This window comes from Drosophila subobscura, chromosome O (assembly GCF_008121235.1).
Source record: "Drosophila subobscura isolate 14011-0131.10 chromosome O, UCBerk_Dsub_1.0, whole genome shotgun sequence".
Lineage (NCBI taxonomy): Eukaryota > Metazoa > Arthropoda > Insecta > Diptera > Drosophilidae > Drosophila > Drosophila subobscura.
Window position 1 is genome coordinate 18,198,743 of NC_048533.1, and position 24,481 is coordinate 18,223,223.

General features: G+C 42.6%; 1 protein-coding gene across 6 annotated transcripts in view; it reads left to right on the forward strand.

The window, feature by feature from the left end:
- The window catches only part of LOC117898154 (tyrosine-protein phosphatase 99A), a 112,840-nt gene that overhangs the window by 63,641 nt on the left and 24,718 nt on the right, over window positions 1–24,481 (forward strand). For 2 of the 6 annotated variants that reach the window (XM_034807355.1, XM_034807358.1), the window contains exon 1: window positions 22,623–23,382. The exons of the other annotated variants lie outside the window; for them this stretch is intronic. In XM_034807355.1, coding sequence (XP_034663246.1) covers window positions 22,887–23,382 — 496 coding nt within the window. In that variant the 5' untranslated portion in view covers window positions 22,623–22,886. Of the gene's footprint in view, window positions 1–22,622; window positions 23,383–24,481 lie in introns of those variants that run through there. 6 annotated transcript variants of the gene reach the window in all.

Here is a 24,481-nt window from a genome sequence, read left to right on the forward strand (position 1 = left end):
ACACACACACACACACACACACACACGCACACACTCGAGCGGCGGAAAAGTATTTTGCGCTTAAAGAAGCGCCAGGAAACGACAACGGATGTGGCACAAGGAATGCAAATAAAGCAGAGGCAGTGTCAGAAATAGAAGCAAAAGACCGCCACAGAAGCCTTGAGCATGAAAGGGGCACAGCAAAAGACGCCCCATAAGAAGCTGCCTGTCGAAGCCACAGGAGAGGGGAAAACGGGGTGAGAAGAGGACAGAGAAAAGTGGGAAAGGGAATGGAGAACTGTGTGGCGCGGGGCAAGCAGCCGAGCTAAGTAAATTTTCAAAACATTTTGCTCGTCGTTGCGCTTTTGTCGCATTAGCGTACGTGATAACGTCATGGAAGAGCGTTCCCAACAATAGCAAAGCACACAAAAACAAGAACAAAAACAACTAGCAAAGCTAACCCATATGTACGGATATGCCAGGATCTAGTACACGACCCTGCCATACACGGAGAATACGTACGAGCACGAGGGCGAGTATCTATGTGTTTGCATCTACTTATTTTGCAGAGTCTGCTCGAATTTTTGCTCTCTACGCTGTGCGTATTGAATTTATTTTGTCCCCGCTCAGTATCTATTACGCCTCGCAGCCTGCCCCTTGCCGCTTGATGGCCCAGAACAGGATATGAATAACAAGAGCAAAAGAAAAACTAAGGACTACGAAAAACCAGATCTTATCGACACAAACATAAACTAGAAAAAGTTTAAGAAAGTTTTAAAGTTTCAGCGAAAAAGAATCTATGTATATGCATCGTCTGATGCCTTCAAGGGAAATTTTTACACAAATTTCAGCAAAAAATTTCCCCATAATTGATGGCTTTGGTTAAGCTGAAAACCCATCGATGCCCCACTTAGAGGCACTTGACTGAAGCATTAGACGAAAGTTTTCCAAGCAAATACATATAGTACATACGTATGCATATGTATGTGGAGCGCTGTCTGGGGGCTGCCGGAGTCGACGCTCCGCCACAAATCAATGTAAATGGCATGCATACATTACTCATACGCAGTGTGGCACAGTCTGCCTTTTGGGGGGAGTAAGGGATAGAAAGCGCTGGCAGGGATTCGAAAACTTGCAGCTAATGATGCTTCAATTGCTGCTTCTTATGAGTTGCAAAACGTTGAATGAATGAGCGCCATTGCATTCAATGGGCCACAAGAGTGTGTTGGCTCAGACGAGGGGGCGTGCATGCAAGACCTTCAAGTGCAGCAGCAGAAGGAGCTGAGCTCGACTTGCTGCCACTCCTGGCATGGCTGCCACAACCACTGCCACTGCCCCTGCTGTTGCTCCAAGTAAGTGTCAGGAGACGTTGCTGCCACACAGAATGTGGACGTAGATGTTGATGTGGATGTGGATGCAGATGATGATGATGATGACAACAACGACGATGTTGATAATGATGCATGCTGCAAATCAATTTTGTTGTATTATGCCAAAAGTGTGCACACTCCAGAGCCCTGGGGAAAGTGCAACAGCCACCAAGGGAAGGCCACGAAGGGACAGAACGAGAGAGTGAGAGTGAGAGTGGGGGAGAGGGATCAGCTAACATTAGCAGCTCACAGGTTCCACCCAGACGCTCAGACGCTTTTATGTGTGGCCCTGCTCGTTGAATGATTTTCAGCTATTTCTATATATATTTTTTGAGTTTTCGCTTTGCTCCTCTTTTGCTGGTTTGCTTTTTGTACGCCACGCCCCCGCAGCAATGCCGGGCGGTATTACTTTTGCCATTTTTATGTCGTAATACTTTACAGCCATGTGGCATGTTGCAACATCCCTCTTCTCCTTATCCTCTCCCCTCCTCTCCTCTCCTCGCCGGCGACGCCTCTTCCAGGGATCTGCTCTATTGGCAATGTAACAAATGTTGCACTTTCCCATTTTGCTCCTGCTGCTGCTCCACATTTTTTCTTTGCTTAGGAATTAGTGCCATAGCCTTGGGATATATATATGTACATATGTATCCAGTGTCTATTGTATCCCTCCATGTTCTGCTCGAATCTGTTATGGTATTTTCATCAGAAACAATTCACATTGAAACGCCAATCCCACGCATTGATGTACATAACATTCCTCATTGGCCCTCTGTTTGGGTCATACTCGATCCTCAATTATTTTCAATTAAAGGCTCTAATTGTTGCACAGCTTCCGACTGATATTGATGGTGATTTTTCTCATCTTGAGAAATATTACATATTCGATGCAATTATTTTACAACAGCAACTTCTTTGAGCACTTTAATGAACATTCTGTTCAAACAATGCAAACGCAATTAAACGCAATTCGCAGCCACAAAACTCTTTCTGTTTACAAACCAAAACAAAAAAAAAAGCATTGAAAATGTACGGACAGAGCTACAAAAATGCAAATAAATTGATAATCCTCGTTTAATTGCAATATAAACTATTTGTATGCTCAAAAAACAAATGGAATTGTTTAATGGCACAGATAAAAAATTATATGAAATTCATCATGAAGTTCTGTAAATGAAATTGAATTGATTTTGGTTGTGGGTTTTCAAAGTTTCATGACCCTAAAACGATTTTATAATCGAAAATCAAAGCGAGTTTGATGGATAAAAAGCAAAATGAAAAGGAAGAGATGGAAACTGACAGACGCAGAGAGAGAGAGATAGAGAGAGGCAGAGTAAAAGACAGATAGAGTGAGAAAAGAATAAAGCACAACTTGGCCTTCTTCTTTTTTCTGTGTCCGATGTGGACATTGCCAAACTGATACAACATTTTCATTTTAATCTTATTAAAATGTTACACGCTGCACCCCGCTCCATCTCGCTCTGCCCACACTCTCTCTCCCTCCCTCTCTCGCTCTCTCCCTCCCTCTCTCGCTCTCTCTCTTTCTCTCTCTCTCTGCCCGGGTACAATTTGATATTGAAAAAAGTTTTTAAATTAATTTTTTGTTAGCCAAAGTTGGGCAAACTGAACTGAATGGTGCGCTGCCTGCTCTGGGCTCTCGATATTTCCTTCACTTCAGTTCACTTCACTTTTTTTTTTGTTGTGCGGAAAGATGCTGCCAGGCGAAATGGGCGTGTGAATGGACCAATTGTGCTCCATATTGATTGAATCGACAACGACAATGATGGAGAGAGTGAGAGTGAGAGTGAGAGCAGTGTGTATGAACAGCAATTGTTAGCTATTTGTTGCTGCAAAATTGGAAAACTTTTCCCGCTGGCCTGGCTGGCCTGTCGCTGATTGACAGAAGTGTAACAAAAATCGTAATTAAAACATAATTGTCGACTGCCTAAAGTAAACGTCTATACCTAAGATTGAAACTCAGCTTGAAGTTGAAAGACAATAGAGAAGAAAAGTAAGGAATAAAATAGAATACGATATGCAGTCGTCTCCTATTAAAACGCAAAGATCCCACTGCAGAATAAATCTTTTCAAAATACCATGAATGCAGGTCAAATTATAAGTATAAAGATTTTACCACAAAGACTTATTTGCACAGATATTTGCTATACAATAGAGTTAGGATAGAACTTCCATTGATGTTGATGAGTATACAGAAATCCTTCTCTTGCAGGCTTCTGTACAAAATTAAATGGGCACCCCAAAGTGTATAAAAAATGCCTGCCCGCCACAACATTTCCCAGTGCCACAATTGCGTGTTTATTTATGAAAATACTTGTAATGTGCCCCCAGCCGCCACTTGAAGTGCAGCAGTGACTACCCCCAAAACTTGCTCGTCAGTTTTTGCCAAGCAGCCATGTCTGCCCCACAACCAGAACCAGCAGCAGTGGCAGTACCAGTAGCAGTCCCTATCTCTATACCAGTTTCCATTCCCCACCAGCAATGGCAGTTTGTCTGTTTGAATTTCGTGTGCATTTCATTTGCCACATTGTTGAAACGCTTTTCACATGCAGCTACATGGTGCACCCTCTGCACTAGTGCATAAATCACATAAAACAACGTTCTCTGATTTTTCGCATATGATATTTGTGATTTCCGCCGGGTGAAAGAAAAGAAGTGGATGGAACAACCATGCAATGGAGCTCCCCGGAAAAGCCAACAAACACACACTGGCACACTCGTACAAAGATAAAGATACAAAGCCAAACCAAACAGAAGCGAAACAAACCGTGCCCCGACACTGCGCTGTGATGAGCAATAAAAATCAGAATACAATGAGAGGAGACGACTGAATTATTACATGGCATTTCGGGCCATGATTTGTTATGATTCCTCCCGTAATGTTTGATTGCGACTCCTGCAACAATGAAATGAATTTAATGCTGCCATTAAAGTTTCCCTCCGTCTGACTGCATTTTTTCTGTGCGAATATGCACTGTGCACTTGCTGTTCCTTGTTTTACTAGCTGCATTTTGATGTTCCTGCTGATAAAGCTGCGAGCAAAATAATTTAGAAAACACACACAAGTTATTCTCGTGTAATCCAGGAGCTCATTGCTTATATCTCTCTGGCCATTTGCCATTTTTATTTCATTTACCACACTTTTGCCTCCCACACACAGCCAACGACATTTTTCAATTTACTTGGGGACACAGACTCCAACACAGATCTCGACCCAACAAAAAAACAAAAAAAAAGAGCACGTTAGACCCTAACTTCTGAGCTCGCTTCGGCGTAAATTTACACATTTTTCTGCCACATTAAGCGGCACCAAGCCGAGCCCGGCTGCCTTGGTCTGGCCCTGGGATTGGGTTGCGCTGGGTCGGGTCACGGGGCTGGAACATTCCCTAAAGTGCAATAAACATGCGCGCTACAGTCGCACACATACGCATATGGACACTTTCCATGGCCCACTTAAATTTATCAAGAGAAGCAAATGGGAGAAGTCTGAGGGAGACATTAGGAGATGTAAGAGGATATATACACTGGGACATAAATATTGATTTTTGGATTACGAAATTGAGGGATTTATTCAATATTTCATCTAAAGCTCAAGCTCAATTTTTACTAACTGAACGATCCTTTTGTATATTTAAGTACGAAAGTATGGGCTACTTTCTGCCATAATCATCAACCTCTTTGCCACGGTAGCAGCAACAGCAACAACTTTTCCCAGCTCCTAGTATTATATATGTATGAGAAGACTCACACAGAAATGAAATAAACTTCAAATAAGCGGGCAAACCATTTTCAAAATGGCTTACTGTCTGTCTGTACAATATCTTATATTTTCCACCATTTCGGTGGACAGTTTTTGAGGGGTTTTGCTTCAGCAGAGCTGTGGCACTTTAAAGGGGACTAAACTAAAGTGTCGTGGCCCCAATGTTGGAGCGAAAGTTCTCTGTTTGTCCTTGTCTCTTCCCATGTTCTTGTATGTATGCTGGACTTGTATAAATATATGTGTATGTACATATATTGGTGTGTACATTTGTAGCTTTCTCCTTGTTAAACACTCAACGGTTAAGGACTGCACAAATATTTATTGTGTCATTGATTTTGCCGCTAAGCCGTGTCTCGTGTCCCGTCTTCAGCTCCTTTTTCCGTATTTGCCGAGAGTACTGCTGCAGCTGCTGCTGCTGTGTAGGACAGTGTTGCTACTACTTCTGAACAGCAGAGGAAAAGTGCCGAAGCAAATATTAAATATCAGCCAGAGAGGAGCCAGAGAGGACTCGAAGGGAGGTCAAGTCCGATTGCATATACAATTAAATGTCACGCAGTGTATTCATTTAATTGGTTTCCAGCTCCAGAAATCAGCTCAGGAAACGGATTCGTTTTTATAAATTATCTGATTCAAATCAGATGTAAAGTCGATTGAGCTACTCTTTTGAAGGCACAAGCTAAATTTGATTAAATATTAATTCAATACCAACAAGTTCCACGATGTTAATTAATTACAATTTGCACTCTCTTTTCCCTCTTTCCAGGTAAGTCGATGGGCAGCTGGATGCAATTTATGTCCGGGTATGTCAATATATCAGCCAATAATTTGCGTATGACTTGTCAGTGGTTTAATTAAAATGAACTGCACCATAAAGAGCAAACACATCGGGCAACGCATAGTGATGCACAGAGATACAGATACAGAAACAGAAACGAATATCGCAGAAGCGGTTGGTGGGAGCGGAGGGAGGTAGAGATGCGCCGGACACCCTATGGCGTGTAAATAAAACTAATCCCGGGCTGAGCGACCGCATAAATCAAACACAATCCGGACGGGAGATTCAGTCCCGGGCCCAGTCCTGGACTCTGTCCGGCAGTTGATCAGCCAGGCGAATGTAATTATAAATCATCGGGTACTCGGCCACACAAATGCAATATAAAAATCACCTGCAGGCCTAATTGGCTCGGCATGAGTGGGAATGCACAATATGCATCAATAATTCATGAAATTAAATAGCTTCCTTGGCAGCCACAAAGGGGTGGAAATGAGCGGGTAAAGGGCATCAGGAGTGGGTTATCACGACGCAGAGACAGGGAGGATGAGCACTTGATAGACTCAGCTTGTCTGACATGCTCATATCATGTCATTCATACGCGCCGCACTGCACCTGTCACATAAAAACCAGACACATGGGAGCTCCCACACACACACACACACACACACACACACACACAGAGTATGAGTATATGTATGAGCATAATTGTGTTTATGTATAGATAGACAGAAGCCAAATGAGATGACAGCTTCATAATAATAAATTAAAATATTAGCGCTTAATTAAAATTATCAATTCACTCAAACCACCAGCGATTTGTCACTGAAGTGAAGGTCCCGTCAGCACTCGCTCCACCCACACACTACCCCACCTTTCGGGCACACCCTCTCTCCTCTCGGGCACACATAAATCATAAACCACACAGATATACGCCCACTTTCTGCCTTTGGCTCAACATTTTGTCCGTGTTCGCGGCTGAAAAAAGATACATATGCATAGATAGATACACACTCGTGTGTTTGTGTATATTTTTTAGCTAAATCCATATTTATTTAATGCCATTTTGGTGCCACACAATAACAATTAATTAAGTGACGGGGCATTATTGTTTATTTAACGCTTTGCTGCCCGACCAGCCCGCGGAGCTATCTCTCATGCGATTTACGAAATCGACCGAATAATGACATGGGATTGTTGTGCGATAATATTTTAGTGAAATGGTCCAAATTCGGATTGACCCAAATTGTTAAAGATATTAAAGTTTTCAAGTGTAGCTTGCAATAGCTGCAATTTATTTGCTATTTGGTGGATAATTTTTTGAAAAATAGACATAGAAAGAGCTGTAAATATATATTCCACTGCGCTTGACCAAAACACCAACTCGAACCTTTAACAAAGATAAAGCAGATTTAAAGAAATCTTTAAAAATGTATATTTATTTTATTTTATTTAGTAAATTGAATCCAGGATAAATCCTAAATTAAATATAATGTTAAGAGCCAGAGCAACAAGGCCAGCAGACTGTTATCTAAAGTCTTTAAAATATTTTAAATATTAAAGTTAAACTTTGAATTTAATAAGGAATTGAGAAATAAATTATACGGCAATAATATCAATCAATGTTCGAACAAGAAAACGAAACTAATTCCTAGTCAAACCCAAGGCAAAGCCCAAGCCCAAACCAAACTCTGTACTAACGAACTTCCCTGCACATTTCCCAGCTCATTTTTCACCTCAGTTAACTGACTTCGAACAGGATTCAATTGCACTACCGTTTGCATATGTAGTATCCATAAATCAATCAAGCTCAGGTCGCGCCACCTCCAGCCATACCATACCCCAGAGGACTAATCAGAATCCTGGTCAGGTGGAGTAGAAGGAGCATCCTTGCTGGTTCTCCTGTGCAAGTGTCGTTGTAATGAGTAAACGGCATCGATTTCCGTTCGCAATAACTCAACTTCAACATACGAAATTCAATCTATTCCGAATGCAGTCAGTCCACATCCCAATCCTCCCATAAGCATGAGCTGTGGGGTGGCCAGAAGTTCTACGTTTGCATACCTTTACAAGTGTTTACAGTTATTAATCTGATTATATTTAACGCGCAGCGCCAGGGGGAGAGATGTCTATCCCCTGAAACATGGCCAGATGGAGACACAGAAAAAGCTACAGATACAGTTACAACAAGAACGGAAACGGAAACGCAGCTACTCTTACTAAAGGAATTTTCACGTTATCTGCTCCAGCTACTGCTGCTGCTACTGCTGCTGCTGCTCCTCCATTTCACTCGAAACTTTTCAAGTGCCCATATAAGTAATGACATATCAGTCTGACGACGACAACGACAACGACGACTGTTCTTACTCGCATATGGAAGTGGGAGTGTCGCTGGGATCGGGATGGTGCTGGAAGCGTGGGAAGAGTGCTCCTGAAGCTGGCTTCTTGTCAGTCGTTTTGCCAATTGACAGCATGACAAGTGAGCAGCATGAGAATTCAACTCGTACATCCAGAAATATGTAAAGTAAAAACAAAAAGCACAAAAACCAAAAAGAGAAAAACCCGCCCAGCAAAAAAGAGCCAAAAAATGTTTGCCATGAAAAGTTTTCTGCTGCGACAACTTTTACTTAACTTTTGCCTGCAAATGTGCAACTCTCAGTCGCTCTTTATGTGCATATACGAGTGTTCTCATAAAGTACATAGATATATGGAATAAATGTACATAATGTACATTTATCAAATCTGTGAACTGCGAGCGAGTGTGTCCTGCTCAATCTTTCCCAAAAGATTTAATTAATCAATTAAAGCGATAACAAAGTTTTTTGCACAGCTGGGAATATGACCAAAAAAAAAGTAACAAGTAAGAAGATTAAAGTCGAATATAACGACTATGGGATACCTACTGCTATTTTTCGGAGCAGTGCTGTGAAAATAATATAACTGGAAATTTCTGTATTGTTTTCAGCATCCTAATCATTTATTTTATGCATATGCAGGATACACATACATATGTTTGTATTTGGCACTCGCTCTTATATGCAGTTTCGGTTAAACATTTGAACAAACTGAAAGAACTGAATGTTAAATCAGAAATAAATACACCCACTGATACGAAAAAGAAGGAAACCACAGATAAATCCAAAATGTCACAAGCTGTTTAACAATTTAACAAAAGCATTGGGCATAAAATAAATGCATTTGTTGCACACTTTTTGGGACGTGGAATTTGCATATTGAATTGCCCGTTCCGTTCCGTCCCGTCCCATCCCGTGCCGTGCCGGACACGGACACGGACTTAGTCGGGTGAAATGCCATAAATATGCACATGACATTATTTATGTGACAGATTTGATTCTTTTCGTACTTCCCTCGAATACACTTGGGCGGCATAAATTCCAATTAGAATTTGGTGTGCTTTCTGTGGGTGTTTTTGCCACTCAAAGAGGTGATGTTTAATGCAATACTCCAATAAATATTAAGTGCATTGTGGCCGAGGACTTATGCTTATGTCGTTACCTCGAGCCATGCAGCTGCACAGATCACAAAGGATTTCAAGTGGATTTTGGTTTTCCATTTAGTTTGTCAATCTTGGACCCGAAATCTCTGTGAAATTAATTGAAAAATAGTTTCAGCTCAACAAAACTTGATATGAAACCTCAAAACTATTGAGAGTCTTATTGATACACATCTGTCACTTCCTTTGGGCAGAACTGCGCTGCCCTTTTCACTCTCTCTTTGTGTCAGCAAAGCATCTGTTTTCCTTAGTTCTTTGGGGCAGGAATGCAGACTCCATGCTCTGTCTTTTGTGGTAAGAGCATGCATAAAATATGCCAATGTTCTGTTCCCAGAGGCACCGACAACGCATTCATCACCATTTGCTTAAAGTGACGACTCCACACGCATCCACAGAGACAAATCTAGTGAATCAGAGAGAGAAAGAAAGCCATATAGAGAGAGAGAGAGGCGAGGGGTGAGTGTGTGAGAGAGAGAATCACACGCAAAGCCCCAATGCAACTTCAATTCATCCGGAGTGAACACTTTTTATCACTCGCACTCATACCCTCTGCCGTCACAGCACAAGAAACTTTGCCATGCAACTCTCTCTCTTCTCTCTTCTCACTTTTCTCCCATTCACCACTCTCTTCCGGACAGCTCTCTTGTTTTCTCCCAATATTTTGTCATATTCCCCCATTGTTGTTGCTGCTGTTGTCTTTTAAGGTTCATCAAAGCTTCAACATTGTTTGGTCACAGTTGTTGGCCATCTCCCTGCCACCCAATCTGTACCCTGTCCCAGCCTCTGCTGCGGCATCATCGTTCGTCATACTTCCGTAGCTGTCTTGTGAAATTTTTCCTGTGGGAGTTAAAATATGCACAAACTGATGCCACCATCCTCGCTGGCACTGTCCCTCTCTGTATCTGAACACGCCCCAGCTGCAGGGTTGACTTTTCGCTTCGGTCGGGACCAGAGTTTCCAGGCACGGGAATGGCATGGCAAGGCATGGAATGGCATGGCATGGCAGGCCAGGACAGAGCAGAGCAGAGCAGAGGAGAGTCTGTGCAACCGAGTAGTTATGCTCCAGTGCATGTGCAACTTGTCTGTTGTTTATGACGCCCTCTTCTGCCTCAGCCTGTGCATCCAGACCCTGTAGGTGTTGTGGGTGCATCTCTGTGTCTGTGGTTGTTCATGTGTGTGGATGCGTATGTCGTCGGCATCATCATCATCATCATCATCAACATCATCATACGTCTCGGTTTCATACTGGAATCGCAAGCATATCATCTACAACACACACACCCAAATACTCTGAAAATAGTGGGTGAAGAGGGGTGTAAAGAGAACGGACATGTTGGAGGGGAAGGAAGCGGATGGGATAGAGAAATGGAGGAGGATCTCAACACTTTGTCTGAGCATCAAATGGAAACCACTTTGACTACTGCTATTAGAGCCCCAACCCCTCCTTTGGGAGGGGGCACTTTTTAGAATTTATCCTTTAATTTGGGTCTAAGTTTTCTCCCTTTTATATGAAGGCGTTTATTCGCTGTAGAAATTTCCCATAAGCGAACAGACTCATACCTTGAATGAACATGCAATGAAAACTTTCCAGGAACAACTTAATTTTTTACTTGAAGGTTGAAGGTTCTCTTTTCAGACTTAACCTTTTTCTGTATGCCTTTTCCCCTTTCGTTTTCATACTTGCCACCGCTTTGCTTTAATGAGGTAACTATTTTTTTGACTTTCGTTTTATAGGCCAACACCTCAATCAGAACTCCGCTTCCCTTTTTTCTGCGGTTAAAATTAAATATGTTTTTATATTCACGAAGTGATGGCTGACTTCCAAGGGTTAAAGGCAAGGTGTGAAGCGCTGCTGCCAGAACCAAACAAATTGTAATTTTTAATTAAATGCATGTACGAGTAATTCTCAACCCTAGCTCAGGATATTCCCCACACCGCACTTACCATCTATGTATCTCTCTATGCTCATTTCGTTCATTTCCAGCAGCAGAGCAGTCCAATAAGAGCAAATATTTTGCAATAAAATTGCATTTTTCTATGGAATTTATTGAAGCTGCACCAAATGGTAGCAGCGTCGTGGGTAAGAGTATGTGGCATCCGACATGGGGCTGGTGGCAGGGGGGTGCATTTCGTTGAGATTGTTTGCTGTGAGTAATGGGCCAGACAAATGGCAACCAACTCAGCAGCTTGCCTATCCACAATCGCTTCCATCTCTGGCGGCTGTGCCTCTGAGCCTTAAACCCTTTCCGCTAAGACCCACATCTCCATTCCCTATTCCACAATAGTCCTGCAGAACGAGTTATTCCCTTGTGAGGACGTTGGCATGCAGATCATGGCAGCGACAGAAATATTATTATGCCAGCATTATGCTCACAATGTTGTCTGCCATTAAGTCAACGGCAACCACTGCCATGAACGGCAACATTTGCAGCAGGAACAATCGCACCACAAAGGACCAGAGTTCGTCATGTGCCCCGGGTGCCGAGAAGTCAGCTTGCACAATGGAAATCATAAATTTGACGGCCTGTCTAGCCATGCTGGGATGTCGAATGCAATTAATATACTCCTATCTCTTGATCGTGTGACTTCTAAAAGACACAACCTCCTCTATCAGGATCCCTCTCTATATGATTGTAGGACTTAAACCTACTCCCATTCAACAATATTTACTTGTAGCCAAGAGAATTATTCGACTGAAAACCTTCCTCAATGACTATTTTCCTACTCCATCTACCATCCAATGAATGGTTCCCATTCAGAAAAATGCAATACAAAAATATAATAAATCATTTCATTGCAACTGGCTTTTCGCCCAAGCTTTGACACCGTAGAAATTCAATAAAATTCACTTATTTCGCTTGCACTGCGGCCATAATTTCCTGCCGCTTTGTGAGAACAATCGACCAGCAAACAACCCACAGCAAGCAAATGTCAGCAAGTGGCGGGAAGTGGAGTGTGTGTGAGCATGAAATTAAATTCCATGCAAACAACAATAACCCTTTGAGGGTGCCTCCAAAAACCAGCTAGAAACGGAGCCACTGCAAATAAAACGAACATAGAGAGCCGGGTCAGAGCGCCAGAACGCGCGATGTCCCAGTCGCTGCAGGGCAAAAGGGTTTCGGTTGGTTCGGCAGCCAAATAAAGTGAATCGAATTTAATGTCAAAAGTGCAGCATATAATTGGCTTAATGCTGCGGGAGGATCATGCTTCTGTCGGTGGCTGATGGGTTCCGGCCCCGACACGCAATACCATAAACTGCAGCAGCCACACGACGCCCGTGGCCCAAAGAAGAGTTGCCCTCACACCTGACGACCCGAACTCCTCCTCTCCTCTTGCCGGCGATTGCCTTTGTGCGTTCAGCGTTAAAAGCGCAAAATTCAATTTCGTTTTATTGTTCGTTAGTTAAAAGTGAGTAGGGGAATGGATGCTGGGCGGGGTAATTGCATTTCGCAGCAGGCCACCTGTGAGGCGGGAGGACACCACAATAAAAACTACACCCAAAAGATACCACCGCGAGTGAAAAATGTTTTTGTATAGCCAGCTGTAGCTCAACACTCGGAATTTGTTCATAACATATATGTATGTATGTGTGCGAGGGAATATGTATGACAAATAAATCTTAACCCAATGTCAGGCCAAAGCCAAGCCAAATCGTGGCCAAGCCAACATCGAATTTCCAATGAAATGACAGTTTCCAGGCCAGGACAAATGCCAAATGCTATGTCCAAATGGCAGTTAACCAATCGAAGACATAACTTGGCCCCAGGTTCATCCTTTGCCCTTGCACTACCTTCCTTCCTTAACTTCGACTGTGACCATGTAGCCAGCCAAATGCAGCATAATTGACCCACTTAGCTTCAGGGGAAATGTTGTCCATTTGCCTGCCTTTGAGGTAATGCGTGTGTGCCATGTCACCACTTGACTTTGATATGAACTAACCAGAGCCGAAACGTCAACAGAAACTCGGACTCTGGCATCAATATTGGATGATTGGAACATCGTTTAGGGTTGGGATTGGAATAGTGCACCTTTGATGTTCATCTGGATATAAGTACACATAAATATGTTAATATTCGCATTGTGGAAGAGGAAATCCATCGGTTTTCTACATTCCTTTTTAATTTCCAATTGAACATTAGATCCATCATCAAACCCACTTGTTTTATTCTCACTTTGCCGAAGTTCGATGAAATATATATATGGCTAAATATAAATAGCAAAAACCCCTCAGAGGCAACTTTTTTATCCGTCTGCCACTTACCGCAAGATTATCACTGACAATGATGAACAAGCAAGCAGCCGATGCGGCAGCCAGACGCCTCTCCATTCAGCATTTATCACATTTTGGGTAGAATTTCTTATTCATATGCTAAAGGACAATGCTCACCTTCACTGTGAGCGCTTTGCACATGAATTTGCCAGCGTTTTTGTCACAATTTCTTATCTCATAAGCATAAAATTAACAACCAACCAAAATGGCGTCAAAATCAACGTAAGCCCAGAATGGGAGCGCTCCATAGATGGGGAGGGTACAGAACATTATTTAAAATCGACGCCTGCGGCGCAGCTATAAAAATTTGTGCGCGATAAAACGGAATTATGAACACAACGAAGAAAGAAGCCCCACAACGGCAACGACAACGCAATGGCAACGACATCGGCATCGACAACCAAGGAGAAGATGAAGATGAAGACCCTGATGTGGGTGCGAGACAACAGGCCAAGGCCGTGGCAGGAGGACAAGGACACGTGTTCTTATTAATTTTAATGCATATTAAAAATCGCATCCCGAGGGCGCCTAAAACTCCGTTAGAGTTCCATATTCCACAGGAGTCTGTTGCTGTAGCTGCAGCTGCCACCACACACAAAAATGTACCAAAACATTATGAAGCGCAGGACTCGTAAAATATCCAGAAGCCACACACAGACACCACATATAATCGTATGTGTGTATGATGGAGGAGGAGCGCGGCAGACTTATGTTTATTAGATTTTATGGCGCTCATCTGAGCTAAGCTCGATGGTCTCGTGGTTTTTCGTTCCACATGCTTGTTGCTCTCTTAAAATATCTTAATAGAAAAGAGATAAGTCATAAAATATTAACCAATATTTAAACACGTATTCTGAAACTGACACTAGCATAGAGTCCACGGTTTGGGGTGCTAAGAGCAGGAAAAAGTGCCGATGGCAATATCTGTTCTCCATACTACCTCTGTCTGCATTCTTTTCGTGTTAAATGATAATAATTTAAGTGGGAGTTAAGGGAAAGCTTCTGCATATACAGATGACACACCTGGAATCCTGGATTATCCGATGTAATTCTTTTCCAATCCCAAATTGTGTCTGAAATATCATGCTAAAAGGCTACAGATCTTATCTAAAAATCTTCCTTCGAGGAAATACTAAATTTTTTCCTTGTTGCTGCCATCATCTTGTACGAGTAGATGTCAGATCATTTCTTAGTCGACTTCTCTCAGGCCAAGGAACTCCATTTGCTGGTTCTCACTGCTGCTCACACCTTGCAGATAAATAATGCACAAAAGTTGTTCATTTAACTTGGCTTGTTTGTTTCATTTCATTTGGCCTGTTGGTCCTGTCTTGTGTTCTGCTAGGGATTTGGATTTGCTACGCCATGTGCCACATATAAATCTTAAGAGAGAGGCAGAGCGCGTGATTGGTGTGGAGAGGAGGGGAGGAAAAAGAAAAGTTAAGAAAACTCATTCACATAATTTTCCAGTTTATTGTAAGCCGCATGTTGGCGCCGCTGCTGCTTCTGGCGGTTCTGTTGCGGACTGATATACACCTGGCTAAAAGAGAGTGCGGCATAAACCGACTCTAATTACCAGGCCCCCAAAAAAGGAAAATCCGGAGCAAAAAAACCATAAAATATAAATAAAAATCATTCATTTTCCGCACGTTGCTTGCCGCAGGGCAGGCCTCTGTTTAGGTCCTGGCTGTTGGCTCCTGCTCCTGCTCCTGCTCCTCTGGATGTTGCGATGTTGCTGGTTCCCGGTGGCTCCTTCTGTGCGTTAAATTTTTATAGCCTACACTTGGGCGCCCGGCCAAGTTACTGCCACTTAATGAATTAACATTATTTTGATGGGTTTTATGCTTTTTTCATACTTTAGCAGCCCCATGCACCCGGCCCCACTCTATGCTTCGCTGCGGTTGCACGAGTATCGGTCATGCCAGGCAACACCTCGCTCGCCTTTTAACTTTTTAATAAGCCACAAATATTATAACCTGAATAACGAACAAGAAAATGAACAGAATACGATATGCCAGCATAAGCATAATTCAAATCATTTCATTAACATTTTTTAGGGGCCACATCCCTTTTTTAGGGGCGTAGTCCAAAGCTGGGAGAAATTACTTTTTAAGTACCCAACTTCAATGCATTCGGGAAAACTTTTCCCGATGCAGGAAATATAAAGTAAAACAGCTGAGCTTTTCATTGCCGAAGTTTGACATACCCTATGTAAAGCCTCTATTCTTATACCAGATGCGATGATACAATATTAACCTCGAATTTATATCGACTACGCTGATAATGCTAATCATTTCTTAGTCTGCGTCGCAAACATCTCATCACAATCATAGATGCCTCTCTTTAAGAGTATTGCAAAAATGAAGTGCGAGCACCGAAGTGAAAGTTTTTATGAAATGCATAAAACGAGTCAAAGGCGGGCCCTTTTCGTACACACATTTTTCTGTGTGTGTATTCTTGAGTCAGTCTGTATGCGAGTGGGTGTGTCGTGCTTGTGTGTGTAGGGCCCATAAATCTAAGTGCTTTAACGCCTTTGGGCCGACTGTGCAACGCCTACTTTTGTGGCTGATGTAACTGCCAGTTAGAGCAGGTCGGAGTATGTATAGGTGCTGTGTGTGTGCGTGCGCGTATTGGTGAGCCATACTGGTATAATGAGTTTTCAAGTGGTTCGCCTGCACAGGCACAGGCAGGTAATATCATTCTAATGCCTAATGATGTATCTCCTGTGGGTGGAAACCCATACAATTCAAACGCTATGAAGAGGAGAGGGTGCGCTCTTTCGGCATAATATGGTTACTAACAAGTTATAGTATTTATAATGACGCAAATGACGTTAGTCACAGTCAGAAAATGTTATCGTTGTGCCCACGCCAAGGGCAGATCCATGTGCTACACACTAATTATAAACTATATGTGCCATAAATTGCATTGATACCACAATTAATGAGAAATAAAAAGTACTTATCATGCCCCATGGCTGATAGCAAATTCATTACCGATAAGCTGATATTTCAATTAACGCTTTTCGCTTTGCCAATATCGAGCTAAACGATAAGTGGGAACATATCTAGGTTTTCAAATTGCGCGCCACGAAAATACCCACATAATTTGAAATTTCCATGGCTCGCTCTCAACTTTGGTTGCATTTTAGTGAGAGCCAAAATGTCCCTCTCTCTTCTATTTTTTTGTGTCTCCGGCACCGTGTAAAATTCTTGAATTGAGAATGCATTTGGGATTTGCCAATAATGCATACCATTCGCCAAATGTCCGTTATTGCCAAAAGATCACAAATAAATAAATAAAATATAATAAAAAAATATAAATATAATATAATAATACTCATCAACCGAAAAGGCAACGAAAAATTCGTGGTTCAGTTTTCTTTATATGCAATTTGGCAGGAATTTTTGTTTTTCAAGGTGATGGAAGTATTTACGTTGAATTCCGTCCCCACTTACGTTTTTTACCGTTGGCAACATAATTTGTATGTACCAGCAACATGCTGCGAATAGTGAGCAGCATTGTTCCCCAACATTTTTCACGGAGTAGGCATCATTTAGTACCCTTGGGGGAAAGGATGTCCTCAAGTTGAGAAAATGCAGGAAATCTCTGGCTTTAACCAATCTGTGTTGGAGATTTATCCCAACGAAATTTGTAGATATCAAGAATGCATCTAGATCAATGTATACATATGAATAAACATAGAAACGCATAAAAAGGTTAAAACATGTCAGTCTGACGTAAAGTCCATAAAATTGTTGGAGAGCAGCTTTAAAAATGAAATTTTTATATTACTCTATGGAAACAGGGTATACAAATGTCCATACTACACCATCCCTACCGGTTGACAAGCAACAAACTGTTAAATACGTAGCAACCAATTCCCACAAACGTAACGTTTTTGCTGTTTTTGTTGGTTGGCTCTTTTAGTTCTAAATTTTATTGGTAAGCATTAAAAGAGAAGGAAGGTAGCCAATCTTAGGGAGAATTAATTGATAAATCGGATAAAATTATAGTTTTAGCACGGAGACTCGTAACTAGCTAGTAATATCAAATAGAACATCAAAATCGTGGAATATGAATTAAGACTACGGTATATTTACAGTATACTTTGAAAACGCAAAGGTATATTTCGGTATATTTCCGAGCGTGTGTCATTATATTTTATCGATAACTATTCCGCGGTCACACTGATGCAAAAAGAGGCAAATATTTAACAAAATAACCATTAAACATAAAATAACCAATGAAAAGAACATCAAGTAATCACATATGCTGACTGAAACAAGTGTTGTAGTGGAAAACTGTGTAAAACCTAGTGAAAAACGTCAAAACTGTTTGTGTTCTGAGTGTGCGTGTGCCTCCCATGAAAAGAAAAACGAATTCCTTGCGCAGCAGCCGCCTTTTTTCCGCACTACGAAACCATCCCATAAGTACAGAGCGAGGTGGATGGGTTTTCCAGCAAATAAGCAAACCAAATCTAAACTGTATGAACCATATTCTCAGAAAGATACGAATAATTTAAAGTGCTTGTGATGTGAATACAATTGGAAAGACTTTCGTGTGGAAAGATGGAACATATGCGTTGATAAATCATTAATATAAAAGACCCTCAAACCATCAATTGTGTAAAATGGTCTAAAGAACTTCTATTAACTGAGGAGTCCGATATAATCTCCTATGAATATGCATTGTGATTGTATTTCTAGCAACAAAAAACAAAAAATCGTGGAATAGTGCTCCTCTTCGCGCTCTTCTTCATCTTTCTACCACTCTTTGCTGTTGTCTTTGTTCGGCGCATTGTTGTTGTTGTTGCTATTCCGCATTTTGTGTACCCTTCAAGAAATCAATAAAAAGAAAAAACAGCCCAAAGATAAATTCGCTCAAAACGAGTCGGTGAGAGAGACAGAGAATACCAGAGAGAGCACGCGAGAGAGTCGAGTCTGAGTCGCTCTCTCTCTCTCGCTGTGTGTTTGTTGACATTTAACCGCGTTCTATGAGATACTGTGCACAAGAGTGGCGAGAGAGGGAGAAACAGCAAGCAAGGCGAATATAAACGAACATGAAATCGGGGCTTAAAAATTAATTTACAACTTAAATGATGTCAGTAATTTAGCATATTTTGAACAGAAATGGGGATCCATATGCCCCACAGATGAACCACCGGATGACGTGGAAACAAATAGTACAGATGAAAAAACCACAAACAAAATCATGAGCTGCGCAATTCGCCGACAGTTAAGTGACACAATTCCCGGCCCGGTCGCAAATTTGGGGCTGGGTCTCGGCTCGGATTTTCTGCAGCGAATTGAGCTGTCAGCTCCCTTCTATCCGCCCCGTGGTTACGGCAGATTGTAGTATCCGTACCACGTGCACTGGGGCCGGCCTTATTGATTTTTCGCAGGGATCCTAGGTCCTGGTCCTCCCGGTTTTGCGGTGCATGCGCATCTAGCATAACGTATGCCAGAGTCCCAGTGCACTGACCTTAGCCATGACTGTCATTATTTTCGGGCACTGTTCCGCTCTGTTCGCCAGCCGCTGCTGCATTAGGTGCCTCTTCTACTCGTATCTGCCTTACAAATTAACGGCACTCCAAGTGTTGGCCGAATAAACAAACAAGTGATTTTATTTCACGCCGCACAATGTGGGCCATTCATAAGAGCCGATTGGGGGCCCTGTCGGATAAACAAACCAAGTGGCGAACGCCCTCTCGGATGTGGGTTATCAGAGAATCTCACGCTCATTATAGAAAGGGAGGGGGTGTAGGGGCTCGGTGTTTGTTTAGACAGCGGCGCAGGCAGGTGGCGTGTGCTATGCTGCACGAGAGGAGTTCCAGGAAGCTATAAAATTCCCTAGAGCAGGGCAATTATATGTTCATATGGGAGAGGTATCTGAAAATAAGCAGCGAATGCTCTGGCTGCCATACTATTAACAAACAATCCCTTTCCTTTTCAATATACATTTTATATTATAAACTTTTTCAAATATGTGTATCAATCTGGGTTCCCAGCGAAAAATTACATATGAAATATCTTTTTGAATACCTATTGAGCCAACCAACAACCGTTCTAAGCCCTACTTCCGTTGTCAGATAAAAGACCCACGCAGCTCTTCCGGTAACCCAACAATATATTCTTTTATTGACAGCTACCTTCACTCCACTCAGACCTCAGACATTTTCACTCTTTATCAGTGGCACAGACAAATCGTCTTTTAAGCCCATACTCATTTCTCTTTTAGGGCACTGAATAAGTAAGATTATCCCAGGTTTGGGCCAGATGTTGTCACGAGTCACTCCAGCGTCTAGACTCTAGATTGTAATGGTTATATTTAATGGTAAATTATGTGGACTAAAAATGTGGACGTTCATTAGGAGTTCGACACATTCTTTTCTGCGAGTGTATGTGCACAATCCACCATACCGCACAAACAATATCTGAGTAGGCCGGCCGTCTCCCATTGCTTTTTGGTCTGCAGTTGTCAGGCAATTTGCCTTCTTCCAATTGATTTCTGCTTTGGAGCTCTTCTTTTCCGTCTTTTGCCTAGGATTCTTTTCTATGTACATATTTTTGTGATTTTCAATTATCTGTCAGTTCATTTTAATAGCCGCAGGGGGTTTGGTGGAGGGAGGTCAGCGGCGTGTGCTAATCAGAGCTGTCCATTCGACAGAGCCACTGACCCGTTTACCGCTATTAAGTACTTACGACCACAAATGGCCAACAATTGTCGCTTGATTGGCCAATTTGCACAGACCCCCACACAGTGAACCCGTTTTCCGATTTCGTTTTATAGAGCTGTTCGTCCATCTCACTTCTTTCACTATCTTTGTGACTCCATTTTTCTGTCTTTCTTTTCGAATTTAATAATATTTGTATACCCTTGCAGAGGGTATATTTATGATGACCAAATGTTGCCTGTGCAGAATAGGAAATACTCTTTATGGACTGGTACGGTATGGTATCAAAAGAATCGGCTCTACCCAAAGCATTCCTTTTGGTGATTGCTCTTCCCCCGTCCCTTCGTCTAATACAGTTTTTATTTTTAACACCCAAGACAAGTCTCTCTTTTACTCTCTTTAGCCTCCGCTCTTTGGCTCACTTTATGCACGCGGTCAATTTGATGAGCTGCTAATTAGCCCCCGCTGCCGCTGATGCAACGCCGACTGTGACTGCGGTTGCGGTTTTGCCGGGCCAAACAAGAGTAGCGCAGCACTTAACACTCTCCGAGTGAGAGAAAGAGAGATGGAGAGAGAGAGCATAGCGTGCCGAGGCTAATTCTGAATGAATCAGCACGAGCTCCCTGTAATTTGCACTTTGTCCAGTTCCTTTCCTGCCTCTCCTCTGCCTCACACTCTCCCATTCTTGTTCATTTCCATTGTGCACTGCAATTGTTTGAGGTGTGTGTGCGTGCGACAGAGCGAGATGGATAACAAGGCGAGAACAAAGAGTAATCAAAAAGAACTGCTGTTGGAATGTTTCACTGATCCGGTGCTGCTGTCTAGAATCTAGATCCAGGTATTTGGAACGTACAGAGATTGGGATCGATCAAGCGTTACCTACTGGGTTTCTACAGTTCTTCTCAGAGACCTGTTAATCTATAGACGAAACCAGATAAATAGAATGTTACTATGCATGACCATGAGATAATTACCATGTGGTTTTACATATTTAAATCTGAAATCTTTCATTACTCGAAACAGCAATAGTGTTTTTTTCCTCTCGCACTGTCACGTAAATCCGAAGTACAAGCCTTTGGGTTGCTTTTAGATCGGAATCGCTAAATTTGATCAGAGTCCCGTCCCCGTTTATATTTAGCACTCAACATTTTTTCTCTATAGCGCATTCAGTTGATCGCCTCTGGCCTAATCTTTACGCCCAATCATTTATTATACGTGATTTTTTGTTCGCTGCCCCTCCCAGCCGGAGCCCCATGCCCAACCGTAGCTCTAGCCCCATCCCATTCCAGGCTGCAGCTGGCGCACACATGTCGTCGGCCAGCCGTTCGTTTGTGGGCATTGCCAATTTGTTGGCGAGCTCTCTTCATATTGTATATGGCAAAGATTTACTTATTTTTATATGTATGCTTCTCTGTGTGACAGCATGTCTGTGGGTAGGAGGGGTACACATACTTATGCTCGCGAGTGTATTTTTAATGCGGCTGCATCTTCTGCAAGCGCCCCTCTCTCAGTCTCTCTCCATATGTCTGACTTGCTCGCTCTCCCTTACTGCCTGCGGATGAACCCCGTTGAACTCGTTTGATGGTTCCGTTTGAAAGAGGAGAGAGAGGAAGGGCCATACAAAAACCATAAAGCGCAGAAAAGTGTGAGAAAATGCGATAAACAAAAGCGGCAAAAGAACACACAAAAAGAGAAATAAACGAGAACAGGGCACGAGAAACAATGGAGCGAAACAGAAGAAGAGTGGATATTGAAAAAATGCAATAAATTATCATACATAATAAAAATAAAATAAATAACACAAAAGAAAAAGTAAGCCCGCGAGCCGAAGCTTTTAATACCCTAACAGCTGCAGTGCCCATAAGGTTGCCATATAATAAAGTAATTTGTTTCATTTGATTTGACTTTGTTGAGCTCTGTATGAGGTAACAGAAGAATCTGCAGAAGTTTAAGAGAATTTACAACTCTCTTTATAATTCTCTTTACACTTTCTCCCTGCGTGACAAACGCCTACGCAGAGTCGTTATAGTCGCTTTTTGAAGAGGGTGCTGGATAAGATTCCGATTCCGGTTGAGGTCGAAGGTATTTTTTTAAGGTTTGGCAGATTTGAAAAATGTTTTGCAGCAAGCAGCAATTATTATTACATTAAGGGGCGAGGCGCAACAACAACAACCGCCAGCGAATCATCGACAAAAGCAACAAAAAGAACAGATAAGCTTCGCTTCTCTGCCTCGTCCAGATTTGTAATTAAAACTAGTAATTTTTGTAGTGCCAAAATGGAAATCATTTAAATATAGTACTTTGAGTGATTCTCGATCATAAAATGAAGTAAAAAAGCACAAAATACAGACTGAAAACAACGCACAAAATGTTGTAAGCAAACCGAGAGACATCGAAAAGACTTTCAGTCCTACTGTACAGTGGGACGAGAACGCAAAAAACACGCACAAAGTGAATCTAATCCGAGTGAGAACCAAGAGTGAAAAAACCATAAGAAATCATCTTTAACTTCGACTTCCAACAACGAACCACCATGCCACGCCCACAGCACGCCATGCTGCGAGCCCTACTGAAGATAATGCTCTTTGCCAGCATTGCGGAGCACTGTGCCACGGCGCTGCCCACCACCTCCTCGCCGGCGCCCTTCAGTGCGCCAACGCCCATGGCCAACAATAGCAGCAGCTCCTCCAGCAGCCCGAGTCTGGGCGATCTAGTCAATGCTGAGGCCGAAACCGGCTCCGGATGGGAAACTCTTGAGACTGAATTCAACCTGGCATCTACCGGCAGCAGCATCAGCAGCAGCGCCGCCCACAGCACCACATCCCAGTTCCATCCCGAAGAGCAGCAGCAACCCACAGCTCCCACCTCCATTGAACAACAGGATCAGCCCCCAGAGGTGCCGGCCACCACTTTGTCATTTGCCAATGCCGTGCCCGGGCCTGCTCCTGTGGCTGGGGAAATGGGCAATGGTTCCGGGTTTGGCTTTAACGATGCCACACCCCCCTATGCTGCAGTCGATGAAAGTTATGGTAAATAGTAAATTTTGATGTACAATAATTTCGGTTGAGCTGCAATCTAGAAGCAGTTTATCCTCAAAAGTGGACTCATTATATTTTCCATTAAGTAGTTACATTTTAGGCTCTCTATCTATAGCAACCCTGTACTGTCGTTTAAATTATTGAAGAACTTGACGAAGTACGCCTTGGGGCTCACCCCCTGGTTGTCCATTACAAATACAACAACAAATAAAGTTCGATAGGCATTGACAGGACTTGCCAATTATTCTACCAACGTGGTTCATTGACACCACGGGAGACGGGACAACCCTTAACTAGGCCCCAACACAGACAGTTGCTCAGTTATTATCTGCCGAACAACAATAAAGCAAAGTATATAGATTAGTCCAACAACAGGCAGGACGAGCAGGACGAAGCCGACGATTGCCTGCATACTTCAGGGCAATTAAGAGGGGTTTCATTTCCGGTTTAGCACGCAGCCCCCATGTCGGGCGCCGCGGGTCGTAGCCGTCACCCTCCTACGTATAATATGGCGAAATTCTCACGCAAAACTTTCAGCATTCGACAAATGAATTATTTAACATTGTTTTGGCCGGGCCCAAAAGCAGTTTTAGTTGTGCTTCTTGTGCTATTTTTTTTTGTTTTTTCGCCCGCTCCATGAAATATGGCCGGGCATTGACAAGCGGCCGTCTGCTCGTTAAAACTTGGCCAGCGGGTGCCAACAACAAGAGCAACAGCCATTCATTTGGAAGCGAACCCATCTTTCTTCCTGTTGCCACTCCGTGCCACCACCCCCGCTCTCTCTCTCACTCTGTGGAAATGTTTGTCTACAAACAGGACACGCGATGTGGCCCCGTAGCCAGGCCTGAATTGTGGCTGAAACAATTAACAACTTAACTTTTATGGCCCGCAATTATTTGGTATTATTGTTAAGCTGCTGCAACTATTTTTATGGTCGAGACATTAAATTCAAGTCGATGACAACATCTCATCCCCCTGGCAACCGCCTCTCTCCCCAGAATAGAGTTGAGAAATTTGGTCTTTGATCAATTAGCATTACGCTCAAAGCCCCTTGCGTGCCCTTTTATGTACTGACAGACAGCTGGCAAAT